This window comes from Nanorana parkeri, unplaced genomic scaffold (genome assembly GCF_000935625.1).
Source record: "Nanorana parkeri isolate BGI_ZX_2015 unplaced genomic scaffold, ASM93562v1 scaffold833, whole genome shotgun sequence".
In the NCBI taxonomy this organism is placed as follows: domain Eukaryota; kingdom Metazoa; phylum Chordata; class Amphibia; order Anura; family Dicroglossidae; genus Nanorana; species Nanorana parkeri.
Genome location: NW_017307101.1, coordinates 15,643 through 31,751, shown reverse-complemented (window position 1 = coordinate 31,751; position 16,109 = coordinate 15,643). Strand labels below are relative to the sequence as shown.

The 16,109-nt window shown below is 41.1% G+C and overlaps 1 protein-coding gene across 2 annotated transcripts in view; it reads left to right on the top strand.

Annotated features, from left to right (window-relative positions):
- The window catches only part of COMMD6 (COMM domain containing 6), a 17,364-nt gene extending 1,847 nt beyond the window's left edge, over nt 1–15,517 (top strand). Inside the window, exons 2-7 of one of the 2 annotated variants that reach the window (XM_018565320.1) lie at nt 2,431–2,489; nt 3,845–3,910; nt 5,418–5,494; nt 10,498–10,663; nt 11,609–11,754; nt 15,407–15,517. In XM_018565320.1, coding sequence (XP_018420822.1) covers nt 2,431–2,489; nt 3,845–3,910; nt 5,418–5,494; nt 10,498–10,663; nt 11,609–11,754; nt 15,407–15,464 — 572 coding nt within the window. In that variant the 3' untranslated portion in view covers nt 15,465–15,517. Of the gene's footprint in view, nt 1–2,430; nt 2,490–3,844; nt 3,911–5,417; nt 5,495–10,497; nt 10,664–11,608; nt 11,762–15,406 lie in introns of both variants that reach the window. The other variant, XM_018565319.1, reaches the window with a different exon arrangement.
- The last annotated feature ends 592 nt before the right edge of the window (nt 15,518–16,109 follow it).

The window sequence follows — 16,109 nt, the reverse complement described above, 5'->3', positions numbered from 1 at the left end:
GCGCCCCATGTAAGATAGTGAAATATTGGGTGATCCTGCCAGTAGATGAGTTGAATCCTTACTTCCCTTACTTGCTTCTGCATTGAAACTGCTGAAGCATTGTCACACAGTACTGCCACTAAACCTGCTAGGACTACAAAGGTGTGATATCCTGCTGATAGCCTGCATATACTTTGACTGTCACTGTGAAGCTTCAACCATCATCTCCTGCCCACAAACATCACTCCATATATTCCTATTGCACACGTTCCTGGACAGGGCCTAGAGTAAAAGGGTTGGCAGGGGTTAGTACAGCTAAAGAACATATGTTGCCAGTAGAGCTGCAGCTAACGATTATTTTCAAAATCGATTAGTTAGCCGATTATTAGGTTCGATTAATCGGTTAATCGGATAAACTATAAAATAAAGTTTAAAAAATGGCTCCAGTGATGGACTACTAGTTTGTATTGAGGTTGTAGTCCATCACAGGAGCAAGCTTGGACCGGTGGAAGTAAAAAAGAAAAAAAAAAAGATAGTGTGGTGTGCAATATAGTGAAATGGAAAGTGTAAAATTATACAGCAATGCATGCAGAATGGCAACGGCTATAGAGGACTACAAATCCCAGCAATAGTACATTATACAGCACAATGCAGAATATCACCAGCTATAGAGGAATCCAACAAATCCCAGCAATAGTACATTATAGCTGGCGGCATTCTGCATTGCGCTGTATAATGTACTATTGCTGGGTTTTGTAGTCCTCTATAGCTGGTGGTATTTAGCATTGTACCACTGTATAGTGTACTATTGCTGGGATTTGTAGTCCTCTATAGCTGGTGGTATTTAGCATTGTACCACTGTATAATGTACTATTGCTGGGATTTGTTGTACTCTTCTACAGCTGGTGGTATTCTGCATTGCGCTGTATAATGTATTATTGCTGGGACTTGTAGTCCTCTATACAGCGTAATGCAGAATATCACCAGCTATAGAGGAGTACAACAAATCCCAGCAATACATTGTAGAGCACCATGTGTGGGAAAGTGCAGTCTTCCAGCAACGTACTTCTGAGATCGGACCTGTCTATCAGCAGCTGTCATCCCCCCACACCTGCTCCTCCTTACTACATCTCCCTGCGTCCCTGTGCAGATCGTGAATGTGGATGGGCAGGAAATGTGAGGCGGGGAGGAGGTGCGGCGTGTGGATGCGAGCGGGTCTGGCAGCGGCGAGCGTGAGGTGGGGAGGAGGTGCGGCGCACAGAGTGTGGAGCCGTGAACAGGGCCAACTGATCGGAAGGCGATTAATCGATTATTGAAAAAGTTGACAACTTTTTCAATAATCGATTATAATCGATTATGTCGATTAGTTGTTGCAGCCCTAGTTGCCAGCACACCATAGATTTATAATCAATAGTCCTAATGTTTTATTGAAGTGATCACATGACAAGCAGTGTCAGTGCAACATTTCAAGGCCACAGAGTACCTCTAGAACCACATGCCTGATGAAGAGATCCCCCATGGCCTTGCAATGTTGCACTGACACTACTTGTAATGTCATTGCTTCAAAAAGACATTTGTACTATTGATTACGGATCCATGGTGTGCTGGCGACATATGTTCCTATCGCAGTACTATCTACAAACATGCCCACTTGTGTCTGGTCCATCCAACGGACTGATGAGAGATGGAGCTCTAGCAGTGTTTACATCCATCCACCCTCTCCTGCTCTAGCTGCTTGTGGACACTTTGAAGAAAGTGTATTTTACTAAAATAAAATAAAAAAAGAGATGTGACTTTATTTTTTTCTTCAATTTATACCAGCTGTTTGCCTGGAGAGTGCTTCTTATATATTGACATGCCGCAAATGAACACGGGCCTACAGATGGGCTTTAATTTATCATGGAATTTTTAATGCTGTGTTAATGCCTATAGTCCCCCGTACTGTTTTTTTTTTTTTTTTTTACTTTTAATCTGGAGCCATCCTCCGCAGTACTTCTTTTCTGCCACAAGGTGTTCCTAGGCGTCCAGGTTACATGTTGCCCAGCAGCACTCAATCTGGAAGGCTGAGGACAATGCTGACAATGCAGGGTATCATGGGCCCACCATATCACCACTGTCCCCTTCTTTTAATGTATATTGATGGAACGAGTATCAGTGACAATGTTATGGTCTTTAAGCAGAGAACTCTCTGTGGTAGACTGCGGGCTCCACACTTTCTGCATTTTATAAATGAGGATACCCAGCTTGAATCTTTATGAATGAAGTATACGTAGAGGGCAGTGTGGAGTAATTGCTGCAGTATCTGCCAGAGAGCAGAGAGTGATATCAACTTTTCTTTATGAATCATCCCGGAGTGTACTGATGTTTTTTATTATTATGAACAGCATTATGGTTTCCAATCTAATGTTTTAAACCCAAGACCCATCAGTCTCACAGATTTGTTTCTTGCAGGCTTTGAAAAGTCAAGCAACTTGATTAAAGCTTTACCACCTGACCTCTTTGCTGAACTGGTAAGTCACTCACGTTAATGAGTTTACAGAATTTTAAAGCTGAACAATAACCACAACCTTTTGTTTTGGGTAGGAAGATAAAGTGTGAGAACCTCGGTCAAGTCTTTGTTGTCTGTTACCTCGTTGCTGAGATATTCTCTAACTTCTCATTTCACCTTTGTCACAGGAAGTGAGGGAAAATCTTTCCCAAGTGGCCATAGACAACAATTTTGACAGGCGATGGAAGAGTATGACGCTCTGTCAGGTTGTTATTGCTATCTGCTTTCCCCATACTTACTGTCCCAGTCTATTCACCTATATTGCCGGTGGGCTCCCTGAGGCTGACCTCTTCCCCATTACTGACTAGTCAGAATGCTCAGTGCTATGGTCATCAGTCTTTAGAGGAAATCTATGCAATTTCCATGTGAAATGCTGAAATCTGTTGCCAATGCTTGTGTAAAATGAATGCGTCTGGTGAATGTACAGCAAACGTGATATAGATATGGTTTGTTTTATAGTACGTACCCTTTGTCATTGAAGACCAGATGCTGGTGAATGTAATTTAATTGTCCAATACGCTTCATAAATGTCTTTATAAATATGTCCCTTACAATGAAAGCGATATTAAAGTCAAAAGGGTTCTAAGCTATTTTTAAATGCTGAGGAAATCACTTACTGCTTCTTGATGTTTAAAAGTTTTTATTTTCTGCAGAATTAGCTGGTCCCCTGAGCACTGGTCCTGATATCCAGTTTTGGGGGGAAGTTTTCCCTTGCAGGGCCCTATGGAGACAACCTTGTGTGTGCTAGTAAGCTGTGTGCATCTCCACAAAAACACACAGGCATATTGGGAGCTATGTTGATCACCTGTCTTACTCTACAATGTAGAAAATGTGCATAAATTACAATATTACTTGTACAGAATAACAAATCAGTTGACAGGTAAATCCGTAAACATATACAGTATGCGCTATTGAGGTTGATGGGGATCATCCTATCACTTTGTATTCATCTATTTATACCTTTTAGAAATTGCAGACACCCAGTTGCAAAGGGTATCACAATGTCCTTAGGTTTACTGTATTGGAAGTTGCGTGTTTGTTGAAATATTTGTAAAGCGCATCACATGTTTAAAGGCATTTCTACAACCCTGAGAATAATTATGTGATTCTAGTAAAAGCAAACCATCATCAGTTACCACAGAGATCTTGGCAAATGCATTGACGTGTCTTTTCTGAATATATAGCTATTAGGTTTGCTAGAAGTCCTTCAATGTATACATTTGTCCTGGAGAGAACTGTATTTTCTTACCAAAACTAACACAAATGTTTCATATTTAAATGTTCACATAATTTGCATTAAAAAAAATTTTTTTTTAGTGTCAGCAAATTGTTACTTGTCTGCGGTGTCAGAGTGTTGTGGTGGATCAGACACATTTTTGTCAGGTATGAAAATAAAGAATATAATATAAAAGATAACAGATTCTAGAAGATAGAGACTTTGGGGTCTATTTATAAAGATTTTGTCTTGTGAATCTCTGAGAAAGTTAGTTCTGTGCAAATAGATGGAAAAACAAACATACTTTTGTATATTTTCTTCTCAGGTCGATTTGTAATTTAATACTGCATTATGACCACTAGATGGAGATGAGGAGTGTAGGGAAAAAGTGTTATCTAGGGGCCACAAGACAGTATCGCATTACATTCGACCTGAGAAGAAAAAATACTAACAGGGTTATTCACAAAAGGGTGAAGGGTTTGGAGAAGGCAGGAGAGGTGAACAATCTAGGCCAAAATAGCTGATTCAGAAACATTCTCTAATTCAGCTCACTTTCCAGTTCAGCTATGTTGTTCTAGATTGTTCCCCTCTGCCTTCTCCAAACTCTTCACCCTTTTGTGAATAACCCTGTTAGTGTTTTTCTGCCTCTATTTTAACAAAACAAAAGTTCACAAAAATTTGCAGTGTGACTGGCTCTGCATTTTTTTTTTTTTTTATTTTTTTTTAAATAAAAAGACCCCTTTTGTATGTCTTTAATGCAAAGTGCATTGCACACACTCAGTCTTGAGGTGCCCATACACCTTACGATTATCGGACAAAACTTTCGTCCGATGATCGAACCGTCGTACGATTTGCGTACGATGGCCCCATCCTGCCCCGATTATCGAAAGGTTCAATCAGCGGTAGTTAAAAAAAACACCTGGACGACTTGCGTAATTGACCGCAATTATTTTCGTTTGCGCATGCAAATCGTACGACTTTTGACGGACGGAAACGCCACCAACCATGCGAACATCGTACGATCGACCAAAGTTTTCAAACATGCTTGACTGTCAAAAGTCGTACGATTGTACAGTACTATCGGTCAGGCACTCTATTCACACGTTACGATTGTCTTACGAAAAGTCGATCGCATACGATTATCGTACGATAATCGTAAGGTGTATGGGCACCTTTACAGATACCAAGAGTAGAGCCAGGTGGCAGGATAATGAAACTCCTGAGCTAGAGTTACATTATCACTAAGCGAAGGAAGAAGAAAAAAAAACTGGGCCGGAAGGAGAGGCCGAGAACATGGCAGCAATGGGGAGTGCGGACCTGTTGGGACTGGTGTATACCAAACTTCCCCAGGATTTGGGGCTCCCAGAATGCTCAGTTTGAAAACTAAAGTAACTAGCAGTGCCTGCTGTTTCATGGGAATGATGCTTTTAATAGGTTAAATATTAATCCATGTAAAAGAGAACTCTAAAGAAATGGGAACTTGTAAAAATCTGTATTTTATTTTTTTAAATTATGATCATATAGCCGTATCTGTTAGGGAAACTGTGTGTACCATGGTAGACATGTAGCCTCAGTGTTGGACAATGACTGCTATTGTAGACCTGTGCATTTCATTTGTCTTTTGTTTTACTAGTATGGGCAATATCTTTTCATTTCTGCAAACTTTATTAACAGAGATTTCAAGCGACTGGCGTGGAAACCAGCGTTAATGAAGTTAGAAACGTGATCAATGCAGTGACGTGCCTGTTCAGGTAGACCCAATAACTTACTTACAATAATAAACCTAGAATAAATAAATTTAGCGCTAGCAGAAGTTTCTGTCGAATATTTGCTAGCAGTCAGATTTTTTTTCTATACAGTACATATACACCGATCAGTCATAACATTATGACCACTAACGGGTGACGTGAATAACATTGATTATCTTGTCACAATGGCACCTGGAAGTGAGTGTGATATATTAGGCAGCAAGTGAACATTTTGTCCCATGATGTGTTGGAAGCAGAAAAAATAGGAAAGTGTAAAGGCCTCGTTCACACCTGAACGTTTTGTAGGGCGTTCTATGCTCGACGAACGCTCTACAAAACGCTCAAACATCTAAATCCCATTGTATTCAATGGGTCTGGTTCACACCTTGGCGTAGTTCAGCCCGTCCCTAACGCGCTACAAAACGGCCCACGCCTGAAAAGGTACATGTACTACTTTGGGCCATTTTTGTTGCGCGTTTTCATTGGGATACAGCCAAGTAGCCCTCGGAAACGCGCGTTTGTCGCCCGATTTTTTTTACCGCGAATCGCGGTAAAAAAACGCGCGACAGACACGCATATGCAATACGTCTAGGTGTGAACCAGGCCTTAGGATTCGAGTGACTCTGACAAGGGACCACTTGTGATGGCTACACGACTGGGTCAGAGCAACTCCAAAACTATTGTGGGATGTTCCCAGTCTACAGTGGCCAGGACCTACTGAAAGTGGTCCAAGGAGCAAAAACCGGTCAGAGGGTCATGGGCGGACAAGGCTCATTGATACAGATGGGGAGCAAAGGAGGCCCCACATTACAACTTACAGGACTAAAAGATGGGGAGCAAAGGAGGCCCCACATTACAACTTACAGGACTAAAAGATGGGGAGCAAAGGAGGCCCCACATTACAACTTACAGGACTAAAAGATGGGGAGCAAAGGAGGCCCCACATTACAACTTACAGGACTAAAAGGATCTGCTGCTGATGGCTTGGTGCCAGATTCCACAGCATTCCTTCAGGGGTCTAGTGCAGTCCATGCCTTGACGGGTCAGGACTGTTTTGGTGGCTAAAGGGGGACATACTCAATATTGGGATCGGTGTACATATTTTTAGATATTTTGTGTTGTGTCGTCTTCCTATTGCCATTAATCTCAGGTAAAAAATATTTGAAAATGATAATAAAGTGTAGCGCTCACCCCAGAAGAAGCCACCAGAATAACCTGGGTATTTCTGTAGTCAAGGATGTTCCAGTTTCCCCTGCAACATCCTTGACTACGTCACTTTGAACCTAAGGGCCATGTCAGACTAGGCTTGCCAGCGGTGGGATCATCATACAGGACCGAGCAGGGCAGTGAATTACTCACCTGATTACATGTGTCTCTCCTTAACCAGCTGGATGAGGGATACCTTGCTCATCCAGCCAGTGAGGAAACAACACATGCAAGTAGGTGAGTATTTTACTGCCCATCTTTGACCTGTATAATAATCTTGCCGCTGGCAAGCCTAGTCTGATGGCCCTTAGGTTCAAAGTATTCATTCAATTTATCAACTGCTTAAATGTGCTCCTATATGGAGACTCGCAAACATTAAAGTTAGGACCACACTAAATGGAGGAGCCTTGATGAGGCAGTGTGGCTTCCACATATTTTTTGCAAAGAGTTGTGCAACTAAAACCTCTGATTTTAACACATACTGTTAGGGAAATTTGTTTTGCTGCACACCAGGCGATAAGTGTGCTGGGAAAATTCTGTGTTTTGTATTGTTGTAAACCCTTCCTTGTGCACCTTACTACAAAGGCTGGTTATAAATTGTGTGGTTGCCATGTACCTTTTATCAACACATGCAATCAGGCGAGTGATTTTACTGCACAGTTTATTCATTCTGTCACTGGGGAGGTGTTCCTAGCAAAATAATTCACTATTGTGACTTGACTGATCTGCAAGGATTTGTCCTTGGTTTCACATGGTAAGCAATGGCAACCCCCATTTTTCCCTCAGTACACGTTCCCTTTAAGCTCAGCATGTAATGATGGTTCATCACAAGCTGACAGTGCACTCCAGAACAGCTGCAGTTTATATCTGCCTAATCCTGCCCTTTCCATGCCAGGCCTTGCTACCTTGGCAAGTCTGCAAAGTTTGTAAATCTGCTGCCCCTGTCTTTGGCTCCTATAGTGCCTCAAATTACTAAAAATGCTGTATAATCAACCTTCTTATGTAAACGTCATTTAGCAGTGTAAATCACACACTGTAAGGATGTCCATTCTGTATTTTTGCCCAGCAGAGGGAGTTCTACCCTTCTGTAGAGTCTAGAGAGATGAGGCAGATAACATCAGTTATTGTTACCTGTACAAGTAATTGTCACTTGTTATGTTTGTGTATTATTTATTAATTTTATGCCATTGGTCGATTTATTAGTCGACATTTTCACAAGGCACTGCTTGTTTTTCTCAAAGTGTTAATTTTGACACCAAATTTCGATTTCGTTTTAGGGCTTGTTCACACCGAAAGCGTGTGCGTTCCAGAGTGGTAGCTGCTGGAAAGCACCACGATCGCTGAGAAACTTCCCCCCGCGTTTTGGGGAAGGGGCGTGGCGGTGCATTGAATTCAACGGCACCTCTTCCACGCCTCCCCCACCCGTAGTGCGATCGGACGCGCGGCAAAACTTTGCCAGCGTTCCGTTCCACTGCAAACGCAAAAAATAGAGCAAGCCCTGTTGAAAAAAAACTGCAAAAAATAGAGCAAGCCCTATAGTGCCATTGAATTCAATGCACTGCCACGCCCCCTCCCGCCCCAAAACTCGGGGGGAAGTTTCTCAGATATCTCGGTGCGTTCCAGCAGCTACCGCTCTGGAACGCACACGCTTTTGGTGTGAACAAGGCCTTAGTCTTACAGGGTTATTCACAAAAGGCTGACGAGTTTGGAGAAGGCAGGAGAAGTGAACAACCTAGGTAAAGATAGCTGAACTAGAAACATTCTCCAATTCAGCTCACTTTCCAGTTTAGCTATGTTGTCCTAGATTGTTCACTTCTCCTGCCTTCTCCAAACTCTTCACCCTTCTGTGAATAACCCTGATAGTCTTTTGACTATATACTACATATATATCTGTTATTACTTATGGTATGAAGGTCTGAACATGCAATACAGTTATATATAACGTCTTTATTCATCTTAATATTGGATTAATCCAAGTCTTATAATATATTAATAATATTGGTATTTTCAACAAAGGCTCAGTAATTAGTTATGCATTGATTCTAACAACTTGCATATGACATTCTTCATACTTTCAAACAGAAGTACAACTCTAAAATATTAAAATGAAAATCTATATTGGCTGTAATGCCATTGGACCTATTAGCTGTCCATTCAGGATGGAACCGGAACTGGAAGTCCAAAGAGATTAGTTCTGATTGGATCTCTCCCTAACATTTTAGTCTAGTTTTAGTCACTGACAAAGTGTTGTTGGCAAAAACTAGGACGAAAATTATTAGTCAACGAAATTAACGCTGCAATACAAGCAAGTGCACCCCAGCTCTTATCTGAGTGTGGCACCCACTATTGGACTTAATTACTGTATGTTATTATTATTTATTTGGGCATTCCCCAACACCATTATATAGTAATGTTCTGTTATGTTCCTCAACGTATCTTATTAAATTCAGTAAATGGTTGATGTGGTATTTAACCACTTGCGGGCCACAATACGTAGATATACGGTGGCCCGCAGAAGTGGTTAAAACAAGAACACAGCTGCTACTGCAGCCATGTTCTTGGTGTCATTTTTCAGAGCCAGCGATCCGGCGTCTATACGTGTCTCTAGGTGATATTAGGGGTCTGAAAGACCTCTGATGTCTCCATAAAGAGGACCTGTCACACTCTTATCTGCTATTACATGTGATAGCAATAAGGTTAGTGGGGAAAAAAAAAGTGTTTAAAAAAATAAAACAAATTAAAATAACATATAAGAAAAATCAAAAATGCAAACTAAAAATGTTAAAGTCCCCCGTCCCCACGTGCACGCACATACAACACGCATCGGTGCACCTATGTGCAAAAACACATGTTACATATCGTCACAAACGTCGGAGTAAGAGCAATAATTCTAGAGCCGTTAATCACTGTTCGCACTAAACTGACGAGCGGTAAACGAGGTTAAAGTGTTCCCTATGGAAAATTTTGGGTATTGATGTTTTTTGCAGCTTCATGGGCGAACGCAATTTTAACGCATGACATGTTTGGTATCTATTTACCCGGCGTGACCCTATCTTTCATATTTTACTAACAAATTGATCTGTTTCTGTGCACAAAATTTTAATTCAGTTTATTTTATCCTAAAAATACTGGTTTGATAAACATTTGCGCAAATACCATGCGACATAAAAAAATTGCAACTAGCATTTTTTTTATTTCTACAGGCCCTCTGCTTTCAGTAAATATATAATTGTTTTGGGGTCTGGAGCTGTTTTCTAGCCAAAAATGTATTTATCATGTGTGCGCAAATAGTAAGAAATTGCTCCGGACAGCAAGTGGTTAATACCAGAACCCTCATTCAATTCATATTAAAAAATGTGGTAAACAATAGCAAAAATAATTGACTCCGCTCAAGTCAGACCAGCACAAGATGAATTCTTATTAGCATGGATTGTTGCACTTTAATGACCACTATATTTGGTGTTCTAATAACAGTATGTGGTTAATAAATGCAATGATAATATTTTCAGTATATGCATTGCTTTCTATGACAGGACTATATTTGTGGTTGTTTCCACATTTATATGCAGACCAAGTTGTCCAGCAAAATGGATACGAGTTGGGGCAAACTATAACTCTTTTAGAGCTGCTCAAATAGTTGCAGTACCATATAAATATTTAAAAAAAAACATTATAGTTTATTCCAAGCTTTGTCTCCATCACTTTTGCTAGATAGCTTGGTTACCATTTAGAGGAGGAGAAACATATATGTAGGATTGGCAGCACCCAGCCCTAATTATTTTCTTTCTCTATATTTACAGTACTGCTGCAAAGCACAGACTTTCCAGCGATGCGCTTTTGAATTTTGTTGTAAGCAAATACACATTGCCAAAGCAGATCTTGCAAGTCATCCGTCATGTGTGGAATGAGGAAGGAAAAAGTCTGTTAGAGAATGAAGGATCCAGAGATTTGTTACCAGCTTCGCAAGTAAGATTCATTGCCATGAGGTATACAGTTCATAATATAGACCACAATTCTGGTAGCATTGTATCAGTATGGGACTAGACGCACACTTTGCTGCACAAATAAATGTAGTTTCCCGTGCGCGCGCGCTAGGGGGCGCGCGCGAGCAGGAAAAAAATGCCGTCTGACGACGGCAACCCGCAGATAGGAGTCAGCCGTCCGTCCGTTTTTTTCTTAACGGGCGGATGGCAAGAGGTTAAAGTGACCCTCTCACTACAGGGTCAAAATGGCAAAAAGACCTACGTGGAAAAAGAAGAGGCACTATACTTAAAGTATTACTAAAGGCAGGGCGTTTTTTTAACCTTTTAGCCCCCCCATCCCCCGTGTGTATTACATCACTTCCGCATTCACCTGTCAGTCATCTGGCTGCTATAGCCAGAGAGAAGAAGCTGATAAAGCAGATCTCTGATTCATCAGTACTTCCTGGTTGCGGGGGGAGGAGATTGAGGGCAGAGGAGCAATAGGCTCCTTCTGCCGTCAATCAACCCGAGGGGCGTGGCATGCTGTAATTATAGTGCTGTGTGGGCTGTGTGTGTCTATGGCCACACACAGCCTCTTGCGGGCACGGCAGGGAGCGAGCAAGCATGGGTGCCTCCACAGCAGCTGCCTAGCTGATGGCGGCACCCGTGTAGGGGGGAGAGTGCTGCGGGGACCCACTGGAGAGCGGGGAATGGAAGATTTTTTATTTAAAACAACAAATGAGTTTTAAAGGAATGGGCCTCTTTATAAAAATTTTAAAATTAAACTTTAATATCACTTTAGATTTCCAGCAGCTCAGGTCTTAAAATGCTGCATTTTCTGCTTCCTAGTGATCATTATATAAGTTCCTGGTGTGGTAGGTTGATGGTAGCAGAAAGGTTAATGGATTGTTGCCCATCTCTCCTTGTATATGTTTTTTTGTAATTACAGCTTGTCGATTTTCAATGGAAAATTGGAATGGCTGTAAGTTCAGACAACTGCCGATCCCTGAATCATCCATATGTCACTGTGTCATTAAAAGTGGTAGACTCTTCTGGCCAGGTCACAAGTAAAGTCATCGAGATGTCTATTGCTGAATTTCAGGTTGGTAAATGTTACTGCTGACTTTTTTTTCTCTGGGATTAAAATTTCAGTTCATTCTTCCACCTCTTCAAAAAGCTGAGAACCAAAATGTACATAGCTGCCCCTCCATCACTCTATGGCCATTGCCCATATACCTTATAACCATCGCACGACTTTCGTTGTGCGATGGTTGTAAGGTCATTAAAATCTCGTACCATCTTAGACAGGCAGATCGTACTTCCGATCATCGCAAGCCCTCATCATCGCACCGGCACGTGCGGCATTCGTCTTCCGACCACGCCACCAACCCTCCAAAAATCGTTTTTCAGCGTGCTTGGAAGACGAAAGTCGTACAACCTTACAGTAGAAGCGGGCGCTGTTTAGAGGCGGAGTTAAGGCTGGGGCAGGGTAAGGGTTAGGTGGGGCAACTGGTGGCTAGTAACTTTTAAGGCCTGGCTAGTAGCTCAGTACTCAGGAAATTTTGAGCCCTGGGTTAAAGTATAATTGCTGTGACACAAACATGGAGAGCGCCATTGCTGACCTCCTTCTGAAAATCTTAATTAATTGTGATGGTTTCAGCACTTTCTCAGTCACTGAAACAGAACAAGCATGCAGCTAGTAAAGTCAGCATTGTCAAAACTGCTGATCTGCATACTTGGACAAGACAGGTAATTAGCATGAGAACAAGGAAACCAGTTTTTTCAGTTGGAAAGGTCACCCATGGCAGCCTACATATTTCTCTTCACGCAGACTTTCTTTAAACTCACATATTAATTTTTTATAGTAAAGCAGTGGAAATATCAGAGGTCACATGAAAAGAAAGCAATCCAACATTATTCTACTGTAATCATATCTGGGATGTGTGTGTGTGTGTGTTATAAGTGATACAACATTTTAAAGAAAAATTATAAATACATCAATACAAATAATTTTCCAATTCCCAGAGGTGGCAAGTCTAAATTTGAATAACATACATATTATATATGCTCATTATGAAAAATAGGGAATAATGTCATAGACTTTCTTTCAGATATTCATAAAGATATATTTTTTTTGTGTACCACTCTCTCCCTAGCATCTCCAGAACCCTTTTACACAGAAAAACCCCCACCCCGGCGGCTCATTTACTTCAATAGAACAGCTCGAGCCTTGCTTCTTGTTTTTATGTTCTGTGGCCTAAATTGTTCTTCATCGCTGGCCCCACCAGTGCAGTGAGTCCTAATAGACTTGTATAGGGTTGTACTTCAAGGCTGGGGATGCTTGGAAAACTGTCCTATACATGTCTAGGTGGGTTCACAGTGCAGGTGTGACACACAGTAAAGGGCCAGGTACACTATGTATTGTGTTAACATACGTTAATGCACGCTGAATTAAGGCAGCCCATTTTGAATGGGGTGGCACCACACTGTAAAATGGAATGGAACCCAAAAAGTGGAGATTTGCTATTTTATAAGTTACATCTTCAAAAGCTATTTTAGCCTTAGTGGGGCCCGGAACAGTCTTCCTTTTTGTCTGGAGTTCTTCTGAAATATAGTATTGTACTTCCTAGTTATGTGAGTGTGCGTAGGCACTTAGCCTCATAGCTGTATATCGGCAGTGTGAGATCTTATGCACTGCTGCCTCTGACTGCTAGTATAAGAAGATTTAGAGTGAGATTTGGTTTGATACTGTGCTGATCACTGTTCTTCATGCTGGAGGCTCTGATATGAGGAAGCAAAACCCTGTCTCTACCAAGATGGCCACTTCTACACATGAAATACAGTATGTCACCAGCACACCGGAATCCAAGTGTCCAGAAAGGTCTTTATTAATGCATGTACATCTTGTCGCAAAGAAGGCAACATTTTCGGGGCCACTCTGGGTCCTTTCATCAAACCCAAAATGGCCCTGAAATGTTGCTTTCTTTGTGACGACGATTTTGGACACTTTTTTTTTTTTTTCAAGAATAAATTTTTATTTATTTCATATCATATATACAATTTCTTGATACAATTAAATACATAAAAAAAATAGTACCAATGACATCTATATCCAACTACTATCTCTTATCCACTATTGCTTGTTTAAGTAGTATTTTTAATCACTTCTATGTTAAGCTAAGCCACCTTCATAGATACTATTATATCTGTTATACCAAAAAAACCTAACAGGAAATTACAAATTTAAAAAACAAGGACAAAAACACAGACAACAAAACTGACCAAAAAAAGCTATACACTCCCACTCCCATTCACAGTCTTGTGCCTACGCTCTCGCTCCTACATTACAACCTATCATCCTCCCTACATCGTCCATTCTCACAGCCCCTCCCTCCCCCACCCCTCCTTCAGTACCCCTTCCATGGTAGCTACTCGGAAGCAGTCCAAACAAGACCATAATAAAAGCACAAAAAAAAAGGGGGGAAGGGAGAAGCAAACAGTACACTAGTTCCTTATAAGTATTTTTGAATCTCTGTTGAGCCGAGAAAGGCCATCCATGGTCTCCATTTCTCTACAAATATTGCATATCTATCGTATACCCGAGCTGTCAGTTCTTCCATTCGCATAACATGATTTACCTCCAATACCCAGTCCCGAACCTCAGGAGTATTTGGTTGTCTCCAATGTCTTGGGATTATCGCCCTTGCTGCTTCCAATAAGGGGCATGCCAGTCCCCTCTTGATACTTTTTACCGGGCCCGGAAGCATTGATAGTAATGCCACTTCTGGGGTTTCGGGTAGTTTTGGTCCCATGACTCTACCCACTAGTTCAAAAATAGTTCTCCAGTAGGGCTTAATTCCCTGGCAAGTCCACCATATATGCAACATTGTGCCCTCATCTGTCCCGCATCTCCAACACATCTTAGATACTTGGGGGTTTATTTTATGTACTGTCACCGGGCATCTATACCACCTGGTTATTATTTTAAAGTTCCTCTCCTGTGTTCCGGCCGAGATACTCGATTTAAAAGTAAAGTAAAAGGCTTTGGATTTTGGACACTTGATTCCGGTGTGCCGGTGACATACTGTGGGGGAATTTATCAAAACTGGAGCAGATTTGCACTGCAACCAATCAGCTTCTCTGTCTCATTTTCAAATCTTACCTGAGTAAACTGAAGAGAGATGCTGATTGGTTGCCAGGGCAACTGCTCCAGATTCTGTCTGCTCCAGTTTTGATAAATTCTCCTCACTGTATATTCTTGGATTTGAGCGGCACCATCTGCGGCCACTGCAGCACCCATCCTCAGGGGATATACTAGTAAGGAGTGTGGTGGGATATCCATTACATTTTACCTCTACACAGAGACACGGTGTGTAACTGGTAAGTCAGTAAAAGGAAAAGATCATCTGCAGGGGGAACACAGACAATGTTTGGGTACAGCTTCCAGAGTTCAGTTCTAATTCAACACACAGAAAAACAAACTTGCACTATTATTTTTAACGCAGCCCAGCATAATGCACAGATGGATGACATCTGTACATTGGGGTGCACTTTAATGCAAGTTGCACCACATTGTGTGTGACATGTTAGCGCACATTTGCCATTGTTACTGTAACACCACAGTGTAAATTATGTGTGAAGAGTTTTGTTTTTTTGTGCCAAATAAATGATTTAGTCCTTTTCTGTAAATAGATTTGGCCACATTTGAAATGAAATATACAATATTTAACCGAGTTTCATTTTTCACTTTTCAGAATTTTCACAAACAATTCAAAGAGATGTCTGCAGCTTTAGAAACGGTTTAAAAGGAACAGCAGCAACCAGATATTCTGTTATGTCAGCAAAAAAAATGCCTGGACTTGGATTACTCCTAATAATCAACCTTATTTCTGTCTGCAGCCATCATTCTGAGTGGGAGAATTTCATTGCCATTGACAGAAACTGAGCACAATGATAACAAGGTTCCTTACAAACACGTATATGAAGTGTTAGATAAATAAGTCTACACTCTGTAGCCAGATGTATAAACCTTTCCCTGTTTCCTGTGCAAGTCTCCAGAAATGTATTTTTTATTGTGCTCTTTATTTTGGTTTTCTGACCAATTGTGTGAAGAACATTCATGAATGTTCCCTCCTACACGCAGGACCTCCTACACACAGGTTAAGACCATTTTATATTGCTCTAATGTACAGGTAATAAAAGTGATTTCATTTTTGTATTGTATATGAGCTGTTTACATTCTTTCTTTTTTTCTCTGTACTGGTGCTTCTTTAGACAATGACATAGCCTTCATATTGTTCTGAGACTGTATAGTGTTTACTGCATACAGAGTCACTGGTATGAACTGCCATTCCTTACTTCTGTGGGAAGCAACGCCATATATTTAAAAAATCCTAATTTGAGACTATACAAACTCCCATCACTTTAAAGAACTCTGGGAATTTAAGAAG